Genomic DNA, 13,599 nt, shown 5'->3' with positions numbered 1-13,599 from the left:
TTACATTTACTGATTAGCATTTCAACTTAGCTTCTCCTGTAATTTTTCCTTATCACTTCAATAATATGAAGTATATTCTCCAATCATGCCTGTAAAATGAATTAGGTTAAATCACATGTTATAAATTAAACAAGTTATTCGGCTGTTCTTACAGATAGCCACTATAGTTTCTAACTGAACTATTCATGACATTGTTTAATTCTTACAGCACGTAGCTTCTATAATATCATTTCTACCTAAGCAATGCATGGACAAAACACATTAAAATAAAATATAAAATTTCGAAAAACTGAAGCAACTGCACTTCCCAACAATAAATATAACATCTGTTGCAGAAACTGCTTGGCACTTGTACAGTTTTGTGAAGGATTTTTGTTGTAGATATTTTTTTACAATTCCTACACACCACTCAACTCAGACATTTTCTTTAATTATACTCCAAGGAGTCCTTTCATATCCATTAAAGAAAGGCAATTTGTTGCCTAAAAGAACACATACATACTTCTACATTTCAACTGTGATTCATCTGTCTTCTGACATATAAAAAAAGCAATGAAACATAATTAATGGACTTAGTTCTGCTAAAATGCCTAATAAAACTCTCAATGCTCAACTTATTATTTTTGTTAAATCCTTAAATATGGTCTTTTTGAAATAAGGAATCGTCCTATGATTCAGCATTTTACTTTCATTTCACATCTCAATAATGAGGACAGTAGAACAGAAAAGCCTTTAGGAAAGCAAGAAACTTGCATTTTAACATCAGCAAAATTGACCAAATAAGGCTTCCATTTTGCATACACAGCAAACACAGGACATCATTTTTTCAGGGACAAAGTAACAACTTTGTGACATTATTCTCCTTTTTTTTTTTTTTTTTTTTGCAATTTTGTTTTCCACTATTCTTAAATAAAGTATTTCAAAGACATACACTCTGCTCTTGACACAGGTGGGTTTTTTTCCTGAAAATATGCATAAGCTCTGCACATTTAACAAAAATCTTGTACTCAGCATTTCATACAGACTCAAGTAGCAATCAAGACTTGTTTGCTATGATAAGACACCAAAAGATTTTTTCTTAAAAGACCATGCAGTAGAAACATACTTAAATGCTATTGTAAGCATATAAACATCTATCTTCTACTGACATATCAAGCAATTGGTAATGATGGATGAGGAGAAAATGACAGTACTGTCAATAAAAGAGAAGAAATACTAACTCTAAATACAGAAAATATTCAGTTCAGGCCAAAAAGTCTATCCACGAGGACTCAACTGCAAAATGGAGAGTTACATGTGTAATTTTCTGTAAAGGAAACTAAGTGCCATTGTATTCACTATTCTTAAGAAACTAGACAAGGAACATTTCTTAAATGATACTTATAATCAAAATCCTCAACTAACTTTAAACTAAATTTGGCTATTTTAAAAAGGAAAAAATTAGTAAAATAAAAAATACTTAAATCATGGGAAAAAAGCATCTGTGTTTATGGAAATTGTAATCTATAATGCTCTGCGAAAAAAAGTAAAAATCAAAACACCTTAAGTATATTTGGATGAACAAAATGAAACCAGTTTTGTCTCAGGTTATTATCATTTTCTAAGCGGAAGGTTTACATGCTTTGCTTTTAAGCTGCACAATAAACTAGAAGAAATTAATAAACTGCTATATAAAAATCCATATTACATTTCCTTTAAATATTCATTACTTCTTCCTGAATCTGTTTTTAGATTAACAAGACCTAGAACGCACAGATTCTATCCCTGCATCATTTCAGTTTACCTTTTTATGTAACTCTGTATACTAAATCCAAATTCCACCCCTCCGTTTTTTTTTTTTTCCTTTTTCCTAAGCACAGATTCTTGCAGGAAAGGACTAACAATTTAATAAAACATTTTACAGTGTAGCTTACACAGTTCTCACTTATTCTCTCCTCTCAAATTAAAAACATCACTATACTCCAGTCACATTTACATTTCTCCTTCTTAACACATAACAAGATTAACTCTTTATCATCTGTTTCTTTTGGCTAAGAAAGGAGGCATAAATAGCAATAAAGCAGTACAGAAAGTGCATACAACTATACTGAAAAAATAGCAGTGATCCTACAGATCAGTAAGTTTTGCACTGAATTGAATTGGCATGCTTCAGAAAGATCATATTCTAGACAAAGAAGGGCATCTAAGAAAGCAACAAGTTTAAATACAAAGCAGCAACTCAGGAAGGTGATGAAACAGTTCTCACTCTGCTGTAATAGAAACCACCACTCACAGAGCAAACAGGAGATTTCACATAAAATCTTTAATAGGAAGAGTCCTTTAAATGACATTTATGAACAGAATGACACAACCAAATTTTAACTTCTTCCTAAAACTTCAGAAGAGTAAGTAGAGCTTCTCATGAAGCATCGGTAACTTTCAGCATTTCCTCAAAAGTATGTGACATGATAGGAATGTCGGTAAAATGAATTTTTCAGATACTCAAGAGCAAAAGGTATACTGAATAGAACAACTATATAATTTACTATGTGATATCTACAAATTAGACAAAGACATTACTCCTTAAAAGAAGAAAATCAGAACAAGTTAAGTACTTTAGAACAGGAATTGCAACTCTGCCCTCACATCAGTACACAGCAGTTCAGAAAAAAAAAACCTTTTACATAAAAGATAACCTATGGCTGCAATCTATTGCTTTAAGCAGTTGCAAACAATGGAGTAATGGGGTAGTGCAAGATTAAAACTAACAGCAAATAAGAAAACAAGCTAAACAAAAAAATCACTGTCCCAGCAGCTTTTGATAAAAGTAGTTTAAAAACGTCTTTTCTCCCTTAAGCAAAATATGGTAAAAGCAGGAGAACTGTTTGTATCCAAGTATTACTTGTCTGTTTTCCAGAACAACTAAGCCTGTATAGAGTGCATTGGACTATGTTCTTAGGGGCTGGGGCTGTTCTTGGTCTGTGTACTTACAACAAAGAGTAACTGAGGCCAGTTCTTAACTAGGATGTCAGGGTAGTAAGTAATACTGGGTCAGTGGTGTGCAGATAGTAAATACAAACAGGCAAGATGCTGCCATGTTAACATACCTCTTGTATGGAGCGAGCTGCTGGCTTGTCTTGATGATTGGCCAGTATTAAAAACGGCAAAGTACATAACTGTGGGTGCTGGAGAGCAGAATGCAGTTCATTCCTAGCGGTTTCTAGATCATCTTCAGAGGAGGCACTGTCTAATACAAATATTACCCCTTGGGATCCTTGGTAGTAACGACTCCAGTATTTCCTGATATTGTCAGCCCCTTTCAAGACAATAATAAGAACTAATTAAAACAAGAATAATTAAACAGATTTAACACTTGTAGCTGAAAATAACCCTTCTATGTAGAACAATCAAAGCAATGGACTAAATTTTCTCTCCAAAATAATCATCATTGAAAGAATAAAAACATCAAATTAACTTTGGTTAAATAAGGAAGGAATTTGACTCTATGCAGTTTTCACCCCTGAAAGTTTCTGTTCCATTAATGAGTGCTGGCAGAACTACCATGCTTTCAGTGCTACATAGTCTAATCCTATACCTTCTGAAATATCTTAGTACTAACATCTAAACCTTTGCCCATTCTTTATTACTTAGCACTGCAGCTCCTTGCCATAACCTGTAGCTTCTGTCATGGCAGTTGCTCATTTCTAAGCATGATAAGGTCTTTTAGTTCATCTCCAAACCATCAGGCAACCACTTCATAACTGGGGAAAAAAGGTGTCAGGTAAGCCTAATAAAGTAATCAGACACTTAATGAGGAGAATGGGCATACAATAGTGAGTTGAACAGTGAATGAGGAGCTACGGTGACAACATTCAAAGGCATTCAATTTCAACTACTTTTGCTCTGTCAACCACACTAAAGATCCTGGAAGAGCCCAACAGTAGACACATGAGTGACTGTACATGCTTATGTGCCACATTCATTTTTAGGACACAGTTCAGCAGCACTCAGCCATCTCAACAGAAGCCACGCAATAAGGTTATCTACAGAAAGCTTTTGTCTCCCCTGGAGAGCAACATATGTTGTAACATTGAGGTAGGAAAAAAAAATATGTATTTGACAGCTGTCAAACTATCTAAACTATGATTTGGATATGGGCTACTCTTTGTTTGTCTGAATCTGGCACTACACTCATGGGGACTAACACTAAAAAGTAAACACCAGCAGCAATATCTAGTAGAAAACTTGACATGTCTGCAAGACAGTGATTTGCAGAAATGTGCTGAAGGTATCTTTAACAGACACTTTTCTTACTTTGAGATAGGGAGAAGTGAACTTTAATGTATACACAGATACCAAGTGCTGACAATAATAAAATTCCATTTTTCAGTGAAACAAAACAACACAAAAGTTGTGAGCAACATATAGGCACAAAATGAGAATTTAATGCAACATAATTACTATAACATTGATATGATACTTAAAATATTCACTTAATTTATATATTGTGCAACAGAAAAGACAGTCACTAAACAAAGATGAAGAAATAAATATCTAAACAGGAATTTACACCATATACTTTAGGCATCCAACTCAGAGTACTTGAATATAACCATGGAGTTACTGTCTTCTCTGTACCAGCCACACTGGAACCTTAAGCACTCCATTTCTGTATTCTGCACCTAGCACAATTTAGGTGTCTAATGAATGTTGTGAACACATACTTTTTCCTACAGAGGATATTGAAGTCATACCTGGACAGTTCTTTTCTGCAAGAGATCTAAACAGTTGATTACTTAAAGGTAAATGGTCATGGGATTTAGTCAAGACCTTGCTTAATTTATCTATTAATTTAACCAGACTCAAAGTAACAATGCACAAATAAGACCGGTGTTTCATTTATTTTATCACCAACCTCTGAAGATCAACATTACTTATACAGAAGAGGGATTGTATTGAAAGCTAAGTCTATGTATCTGTACCACCGGAATATCTACCAATTGTACTTGTAAAGAATTTCATAGCATATGTTAGATGTCCCAGCCTTTCCAAACAGCCATCTAAGTCAGAACCAAGTAGAGCAAGTTGCCAGAGGGACACTATTTACACAGCCACACACAGCAGTGTCACAGGTATCTCAACTATCATATTACTGTAAAAACTGGTAGAGAATCATTTTCAATGAACTGAAAGACCAACACTATGATCAGTTCTTTGAAGGTCTTTTTTTTTTTCCTAGTAACATAACATCTGTTGTATTTACTCTAAAGCTTCAGCCAGCTACTTTTCAATCACACGTCACTGCCAGACCCTCCATCTTATCTTTGTAACCATACTATTTCTAAAGAGAAAAAACTGTGTGGTGAACCACAGACCATTTGACCTCTTGTATCCAGGCACATGGAAGAAAGCACTTCATAGATCCCTACATGAGATACTGGAGCCAGAAAAGCAGTATGCTGATTTGTTAACCTTATGGTCCTGTCTTTTTGGTTCAGGTTCTTTAGCTGCTCAACTTTGTTTCTCCACATCAATTGTCCCAAAAGAAACACCACCAAAGGGTAGTAATCCTTGTCTCTCCAGCCCTGGCCAGTCATCATGGCACAGTTATAAGAACCAACTAATAACATCCAACAAAACTTGGCATTTCCTTCAGCATCTTCCATTAGGATAATGACCTGCTCTGAACTTGTTTGCACTTCAATTCTGAGGAAATCACAGCCTGAGGTTTAGAAAAAACACTTTGCACTAAGCAAATAAGAAAAAAACACTGCGAAAGTCTGTACCTTGGGGCGCCATTTTAACTCATTTTATTGGCAAATGCACTTCAAAAATAATTCTTGGCATCAATAAGCTATCAGCAACTGGAAATCACAATTTCAACAAGACAAATAAGCTTGTATTCTTTTGTCTTAACTCTTCATATCCAGGGATCATAACCTGCTCTCAGCTTTTTTCTCCAGAGCATTAGGTAGAGTGTTGTGGAGTTATCCGGGGCAGGGAATGCTGGTCTGTGAATAGTGATCCAGCCATTGCACTTTACCGCATGACAAATTCAGCCTTACAGAGCAAGTAGCTGTTTTTAAAGGTGCAGATTACCACAGACTACCCTATGAATTAATCTTTTCATCTATTCCAACAGTTTCTAAGAACAGGAAAATCAAAGTCTGAGTTCTTCAGCAATCCAGAAAGTAATATGCATCCATTAAACATCCTCAGGCTCTCAGAGACTGCTGAGATAAAACCATAAGCTTAACTGGTACCCAAAATGTCCTATCAAACAACAGTAACACACAAGACAAACATTTAGGTTTGTCAGCTATCATGTGTTTCTCTAACAGCTTTGCAGGTACAGGGCTGTTTCTTCAACCACTTCACACCTAAACTAAGATTTTTTAAAAAAAAAAAAAAAAAACAAAAAAAAAACAAACAAAAAACCGAAAGGAAAGACAAATAAATAAAAAAAAAAAGAGAGAAGTTACTCAGCTAAAAATCTCCAACACATCAAAACATCAGAAAAATGTAAGAACAATTCACATTAGACCTATGGAATGTGCTGTGCGAAAGGTTCACCACGACATAAGATTCAGTGCAGTATTTTCCCCAGACATGAGCAAAAGCCACAACTCATGCCCAGGTGTACAATTTGTTCCCCTCAGCAATGAACCCACAGGAGTAGGTTGAGCCCTGTGATGTGACAAAAACACCCCATTTACAACAAATGGGGGGACCACACTACAACACAGTCACACTACTTATTAGAAAAGACAGTATTCAGTCAAACATAGGCTAGAATTACTTTATAAAAGGAAAAAACCTCCCAACTTTCTCCTTAAAGAGAAACAACAGGATGCTGCAATTAAAACCCCCAATCATTCAGCATTATTACAAGGTAGATTTATTCAACTAACTGTTCAGAATTTTAGAAAGTTTTCCTTTGCAATTTTTTAAATATCGAATAAATTCTTTTTGATTATCAGTCAAAGGTATAGTTTGCCCATATTAACACCATTTATGATTTGTATCAGTGCCAACACTATTCTCTCAAATGCCCCTTGGAAGCTGGGGGGGAGAGTCTGAGAGTTGTGTGCAATTTAATACACATCCAAAACAGGTTGCACAATTATGTATTCCTGTAAATATTATGCAAAATGCAGAGCTGCAAATTTTCCTTTCAACTATGAATACTTCTGTTTACATCTTCATTCACAGCAGTTTGAGGTTACCTTCAATTCCCTCCTTTTCAGTACTTCCAGGAGAACAGAACATAGCATTACAGAAAAAATACACTGAAAGCAATTTAAAGGTGTCAAATTTGTTACTTGTCAAACTTGCATCAAGTGTCCATTGAGAGCACAATGAATGTCACGCACTCCTTGCTTTAAGATAGTCTAGCCTGTGCATGAAAGCTCTTGTTCACCTCAAAAATACATCACAGCTCCAGAGAAGTTACAGTCACAAATTCAGGGATGAACTTCTTTCCTTCTCACTGAAAGCAGTTAACCTGGGGCCATGAAAGAATGCAGGCTGCAACCAGTTTTTCTACCACTTCAAATATAACATCCAGCCACCTACCTATTTTGAAGGTTTTATAGTTGATCAAAAAGTTATATAGATAATTCCTCTACTGATATTAAACAGACCATTTCTAATTAGCAAAAAGGTGAAAAGGTGCCAAGGAATATGTCAACTCTGCCACAAAATCTTTTTGCATAGGTGGGGTCCATAGGTGGGGGAATAAGAAGGAAGGGAAGGGAAAAAGAAATCTCTTGTAGATTCTTGCAAAATCTTTAAATACACTCTACCCTCCTGGACCAAGAAAACCTTATGAAAAGAATTTTGAAATAACTGTTTCTAAATCTACATAGGGTTTATAACTTCACTTCCCACCATTTCCTCATAAGGAAAACTGACGTGTTTTTTTTAGTAATCAGGAAGATGCCTGAAATCTTAGAAATCTGAACATATTTTTAAGAGATCTCGTCTCTCCTTACCTATTTTCAGGCATACTCTCTATTTAGGTCTCCCAGTACTCCCCTTGAATAAATAAGCATACAGATTTTTTTGCTTGTTTTTTTAACACTAGATATTTTTCAACCTGTTAGCTCCTTTTTATTGGAAGTAAAGTTATAAATCCTAAGATATTTGCTTTGTATCTACATGCAATTTGTCCACACTGATAGACACAACCACACACAGATACAGAAGTTTCCTGCGGGTGTAATGTCATCTGATGGCTATTTTGTATTGCTACTATCGCTAAGCGCCAATACAGATACTAAACCAAAACCTTCCTCAAGGTTCAAAAGTCCCAGGACTTCTGCTTCCTAAGGTTTATGACTAAGTGATCACAGTCTGCTTTCTCTAGCTTTTCAGGCGGTGCACTCCTGTAATCCTACACAAAGCATGGCAGCAGGAAATTGGCAGGTGTTTTTCCTGAAAGAGGAACATTTTTAGTTTGCTAGATCAGCTATATTCACTGTGGCAATTCAACAACAATCTGAAAAAAGAGCATAAAAAAAAATGTTGAGAAATAAATTTTCTGCCTTTATATTCCATATATACAAAAATCAGACATACACATAAGTTCAGTTTGATAAGGAAAATAAAAATAAGCACAATGAAGTTTATGGAAACCATCTCTGTCATCTCTTATCTGTCTTCCAGACTTCCCTAGTGAGATTAATCTTGAAGTCAAGCTCTATTAGCTAAGTTAGGTGCTGTCTCCAACTTTGAATCTCCACCTACTCTGATATTTAAAAGTGTTAGAACAACATTTAGGTTGCAAGCACTTGGAAGTTTTAAAAACATCGTATTTCCACTTGCCTGCGGAAAGTCAGTTTGGTCTACTTAGGCGTGTGTATTTTACTACCATTTTAAAATAAACCACGCAATTTGAAACAAAAACCTCCTTTTCTAGTCAGGAACATAAAGTTCATTTTAGAAGTTCATCAAAAAATCTTACAGATTATTTCAAAAGGAAGGTAAGAAAATAGGTGCCTTGCAATATGTCTAACATTTATTTATTTAAGCCTGAATTCTGAAGCTTTAATAGCTTGCAGCAGGTGGTATATCACACTAAACTGGACTTCACGTATGACAGTCATTCTCAAAATCACCCCCCTCCTTTTTTTTTTTAAAAAAAAAGTTTGCTGTTTTGTTTTTTTAAGGCACAAACACACAGGAAGTCCTCTAGGGCTAGCAAAGAGCGGTGGGCAACAAGAAAATCCCCTGCCAGTTTCCTCTCTACCCATTACCCCATCTCTGCCCTTCTTCCAGCTCTTGCTGGAGGACGCAGTAACAGCCAGGATCTCAGAACCAGCGGCACAACTCCTGAGGCCGACAACTCCTGCCAGCACCCAGCAAGGCTCAGATGTACGCTCCCGTGAGCTGCAGTCACACCTTTATCTGCTTTAGCCTTTGAAAGGATCAAGGCTTTTTTTTCATCTAGAATCAAAAATTAAAACTTTTTTGTTTTGGGGTGAGTTCATAAAATGTAGGTATCATTTCTGATACTAAACTAGGCTGCTATACTCTACCCTTTGATCCAGCCTGAAAAAAATGGAGTTGCAAGTCCAACAGGAGACAGAGGGTTTTTAGCAAACCAAACGTTCTACTTTTCTCTCCACAAAACATCCCATCAACAAAAACAATCAGCCCCCCACTCCGAAAAAAAAAATGTAACTAGGAAATTTTGTGTTTTGCTTAGTAAAAAGCTAATTGTAGAAAAAGAATAGTATTTCCAAAGAACAGTGGCAAGATTGCTATGCTGAATCCTTATTGGAGCTTCCTCAGGATTCATGTTAACAAGATCTGTAAGCAGGTGTAAATGATCTCTCTTATGTATGAAACGAGGAAACTATATGACAAAGCCTGGGCTTAGGCACTGTTTGAACAGCAGGCTAAGTATGACTGATAGCAAACAGATCTAACTTTAATGCTTTCGGAAGCTGAATGTCTCTGTGTGACTCACAGCTTGGACAGCTCATTGGGGTCATCTAAAAATTTCATCTGCTAAGACGTTCCATAAACTGTTAGATGCAGCTATGTCACAGATGGCATTGCATGTACTCCACAACCAGATTTTGTAGAGGTGTCAACTGCCTTTTAGTCAAATACAGTATGGAGATTTTATTGCTTTGTGTAGTTTGTCCCTGTGAAGATGACTTAGGCTGGCATTTACTTGTGGGATCAGTTTTCTGATGACTAACTTGATGAAGTTTTAGCTGCTCTGCCAGACTACGTTGCTAGAAGGGTGTTCAGTACTCCCCTCTATTCCCACAGAGCAAAGGAGGAGAGTGGTTTTCCATAACTATTCAAATTTTAAATTCTAATTAATAGCTCAACATTATTTTCTTCCTCCTCCCTCATTTTTTCAGAAGGCAGATACTACCTGACAACTGTTGCCGTCTTATCCAGGGGTTCATATTTTCCATTCAACTTGGATTGCATGACAGTGCAACTCCCTCTCCTTCTCTCTCTTCTGCTCTTTACTTCCAAATTAAGGCAAAATACGTATGCTTTGTTTAACCAATCCTATTTAAAGTTAGTTGCTCTCAAGCTCTCACCTAGGCAATTAATTTAGCCAGCCTAAGAACAGGAATTTATGACTTTGATCATGAAGCTTAAGAAGGAACAGCAATGGGGAGGACAGTTCTCATCTCCCTCTTCCTGGGCATGCTCAACCAACTGGAGGCTCCAGCATCCCTGATATTAACCACTCCACTCTTGCTAAGCACTTAATGCATTTTGCCTTAAATGAAGTTTCAAAGATGACTACACAACATGTTGATTCTCTATGCTTGTGAAAAAGGCCTTTGGGTGGATTACAAAAACGTAACACAAACATATGACAAAATATTTTAGTACATAAACCAGAGAATGTTACTAAACTCTGTAACATGTTGTTAGTATTTTTAAACTTGGTAAGAAGAAAAAGAGCTGTTCACATCCAGAATAATTCTTTTAAATTTGACCAGGCTCAGTGTTTGGCACCTCACCAGTAGTTTCTAAGCCTGCATTTACAAGATAGCAAACTAAATTATAATATATATTTATTCTAAAAAAACAACTGTAAATTATTAGTGGACCTCCAGAACGGACCTAAAATCTTGATTTAGGCCTGAATAAGTATCTACGTCACAACAGACATCAAGACTTCGCACTCTGTTTTGACAGCATTACAACATCAAATGACTGAATAAACAGACTGAATAAATGGTGATTTCAGGCACTGTGTCTACAGGATGGAATTTGTTAGATCCAAAGAAAAAGTCTCCTATTGCCCTTGAACCTTCATTATCTGTCTTGAGAATAAACCTCAGCATCCCAAACTTCTTTCAGCAAAACACTCTTAGAACCTTCTGAACAACAAATGTTATCATCTGCCTTATTTTTCCAGTCTTTCCCCACTCTCCTGTATGTTCATCGTACAGAGACTGCTGTACCATAACAGGAAATCATCAAATCTGTAATTTCTTTCCATACCATTACTCAGCTGAGTTGCATAATATAGAGAGATATTTCCAGTTATCCTGGTAAGAGTACCTTCTGAAAGAAGTGGACTAGGGTAGGGCACATCGTCACAGTAATCTAAATCACACACATTATTTTATGGACTAAATTTTTTGAAAGAAAATTTAAATTTTTTTTAAAAGGGATTTTTGGTATATCGAAATAAAAACTTAGGGAATAGGCAGTTCATCTTGGTCAGCAAACAAAGCAAGACCTCCTTTTCAAGTAACAGAAGCAGGTCTATGTTTGATTTGAAAGTTATACATACTCTTACTTTTTCAGGATCAAATTCAATATTTTTAAACAAAATGTTTATCATTTATTAAATTGGATAAAAAAGTTATTTTCTGGTAGGAAGGCAGCCTGTCTTAGGAAACAAACGGAATAAAAAAGTAATAATCAGAAATAGGATTTTTTTTTTTTAATATTCTAGTGTCATGTACTTCAAAGAAAAATTTCTGCAAAATGAGCACAGCAAACTTTGCTCTACGTCTCTAATCGTAAAGGCTGATGAAGAGATAATCAGACCAGGAAGAGACAAAAGAAGAGACTGTTTTCTAAATGCTTTGCCTGAAAATTTACAATTGCTATAGAAATGAAGAAATAAAATCTGGCTTCATTGGCAGCTCCAAAAGGCAACCAGCACAGTAAAAACTAGCACCATCTTCAACCTCGAGGAAGTATACTGCTTCCACCAAACAAAAAGGATACTACACAGTCAACATCTGTTTCACATAACTGCTTGGCTGCTGAATGTAAGAACTTTAAACAGTATGACTTCTGCTGTAAATTTTCTAAATACCGCCTGTTAATATGTTACTGTATGAAGACATATGAAGCTTTCAGTTACCTAAATGACAACTTTAAAACAGACTACCAAAATTTAAAACTATATAGAACTTCACCCTTTGAATAACATGCAACAATGGATAGTGATTGTTAAAACCAGATGCCTTTCCACCTTCCTACAAGCTTCCAAGATCAAACGTCTGGACAAGATCTCCATACTACAGTAAAGGGAACTTATATAACAATACTGTAACAACTGAAAGCAAAAACCAGCAATAAGAACATAAGCTTCTCTTCAATACCAGAAGCAGAAATTCCAACCCAAAATTTAGCTGTGATTAAATATGTAAGATGCTTTTCTTTATTTTCATACACCAGAAAGAGAAAAACCATGCATACTCCAGAAAGCTCAGGCTTCACCTTCATCAAATAGGAACACATCTCTCAACCACAAGATTAAATGCTGATCACCAACTTCTGGAAGAAAAACAAGCTTTTGGAAGTTTGCCTTAGCTCCCTTACTCAGGCAATGAAAATCTATCAGAATTAGCATTTTTCTCCAACATCTCATAGAAAAGACAGATGATACCATTTCTAAGTACAGACATGTAAATACCCGTAGTTAAAGGGAAAAGAAATAAAAAGATGAAGTAAAAAAAATCTGACAATCCTTCTGTCTTTGGGAAGAGATAAATGGGTGAAAAAAACAAATCAAATATTCTGGATTACTTCAGGACATCCTGTCATGAGGCAGCAAAGCACTCCACTGAGATAACGATTCTCATAACACACATACCTGCATAAAATAAAAGCTGCATGATCAGAAAACGTTAAGGAAAAGACTTGAACAAGGATCTGCTATAGAATACTCAGATTCAAATCCTGATGCAAAAACTGCATTTACCTACACAAATTATATATTTCATAGAGATTAGGCAGCAGAATATATAAACTGGGTTACAAATTATTCACTCTATTTAAAAAAAAAAAAAAAAAAAGTGACCTAAGTGCATATTAGGCAGATAACACACTCAAGCAGAACCAACACTATCGCAGTTGAGTGGTCACCCTATCAAAGAAAACTTCTGATGCTTTTACAGTATACATGCTCAAACAAGAATATGTATGTTTAAATCCATGGACCAATGGTAGTAAAGAAAAAATGCTATCCTTTTAATACGTTCTTATCTCAAAGGCTTCTCGAAACAGTTTCAGATAAGACAACCATTATGAAACTTGAATGGATCTCCTGAAACTTCCCTCAAGAACCAAGTTAACTTCTACCGCAGAGCATTTAAGAGAGGTCTCAACCCTGCT

The 13,599-nt window shown here is 35.8% G+C and overlaps 1 protein-coding gene across 1 annotated transcript in view; it reads right to left on the bottom strand.

Moving 5' to 3' along the window:
* Positions 1-3,086: 3,086 nt before the first annotated feature.
* ARL15 (ADP-ribosylation factor-like 15) overlaps positions 3,087-13,599 on the bottom strand; it is a gene marked incomplete at both ends in the record, with an annotated part of 13,903 nt that continues 3,390 nt past the window's right edge. Inside the window, one exon of the mRNA XM_009698798.1 lies at positions 3,087-3,295. Within this exon, the coding sequence (XP_009697100.1) occupies positions 3,087-3,295 (209 nt within the window). The remainder of the gene's footprint in view (positions 3,296-13,599) is intronic.

Source organism: Cariama cristata, unplaced genomic scaffold, assembly GCF_000690535.1.
Source record: "Cariama cristata isolate BGI_N322 unplaced genomic scaffold, ASM69053v1 scaffold23894, whole genome shotgun sequence".
NCBI lineage: Eukaryota > Metazoa > Chordata > Aves > Cariamiformes > Cariamidae > Cariama > Cariama cristata.
This window is presented reverse-complemented; position numbering and strand designations above follow the sequence as displayed.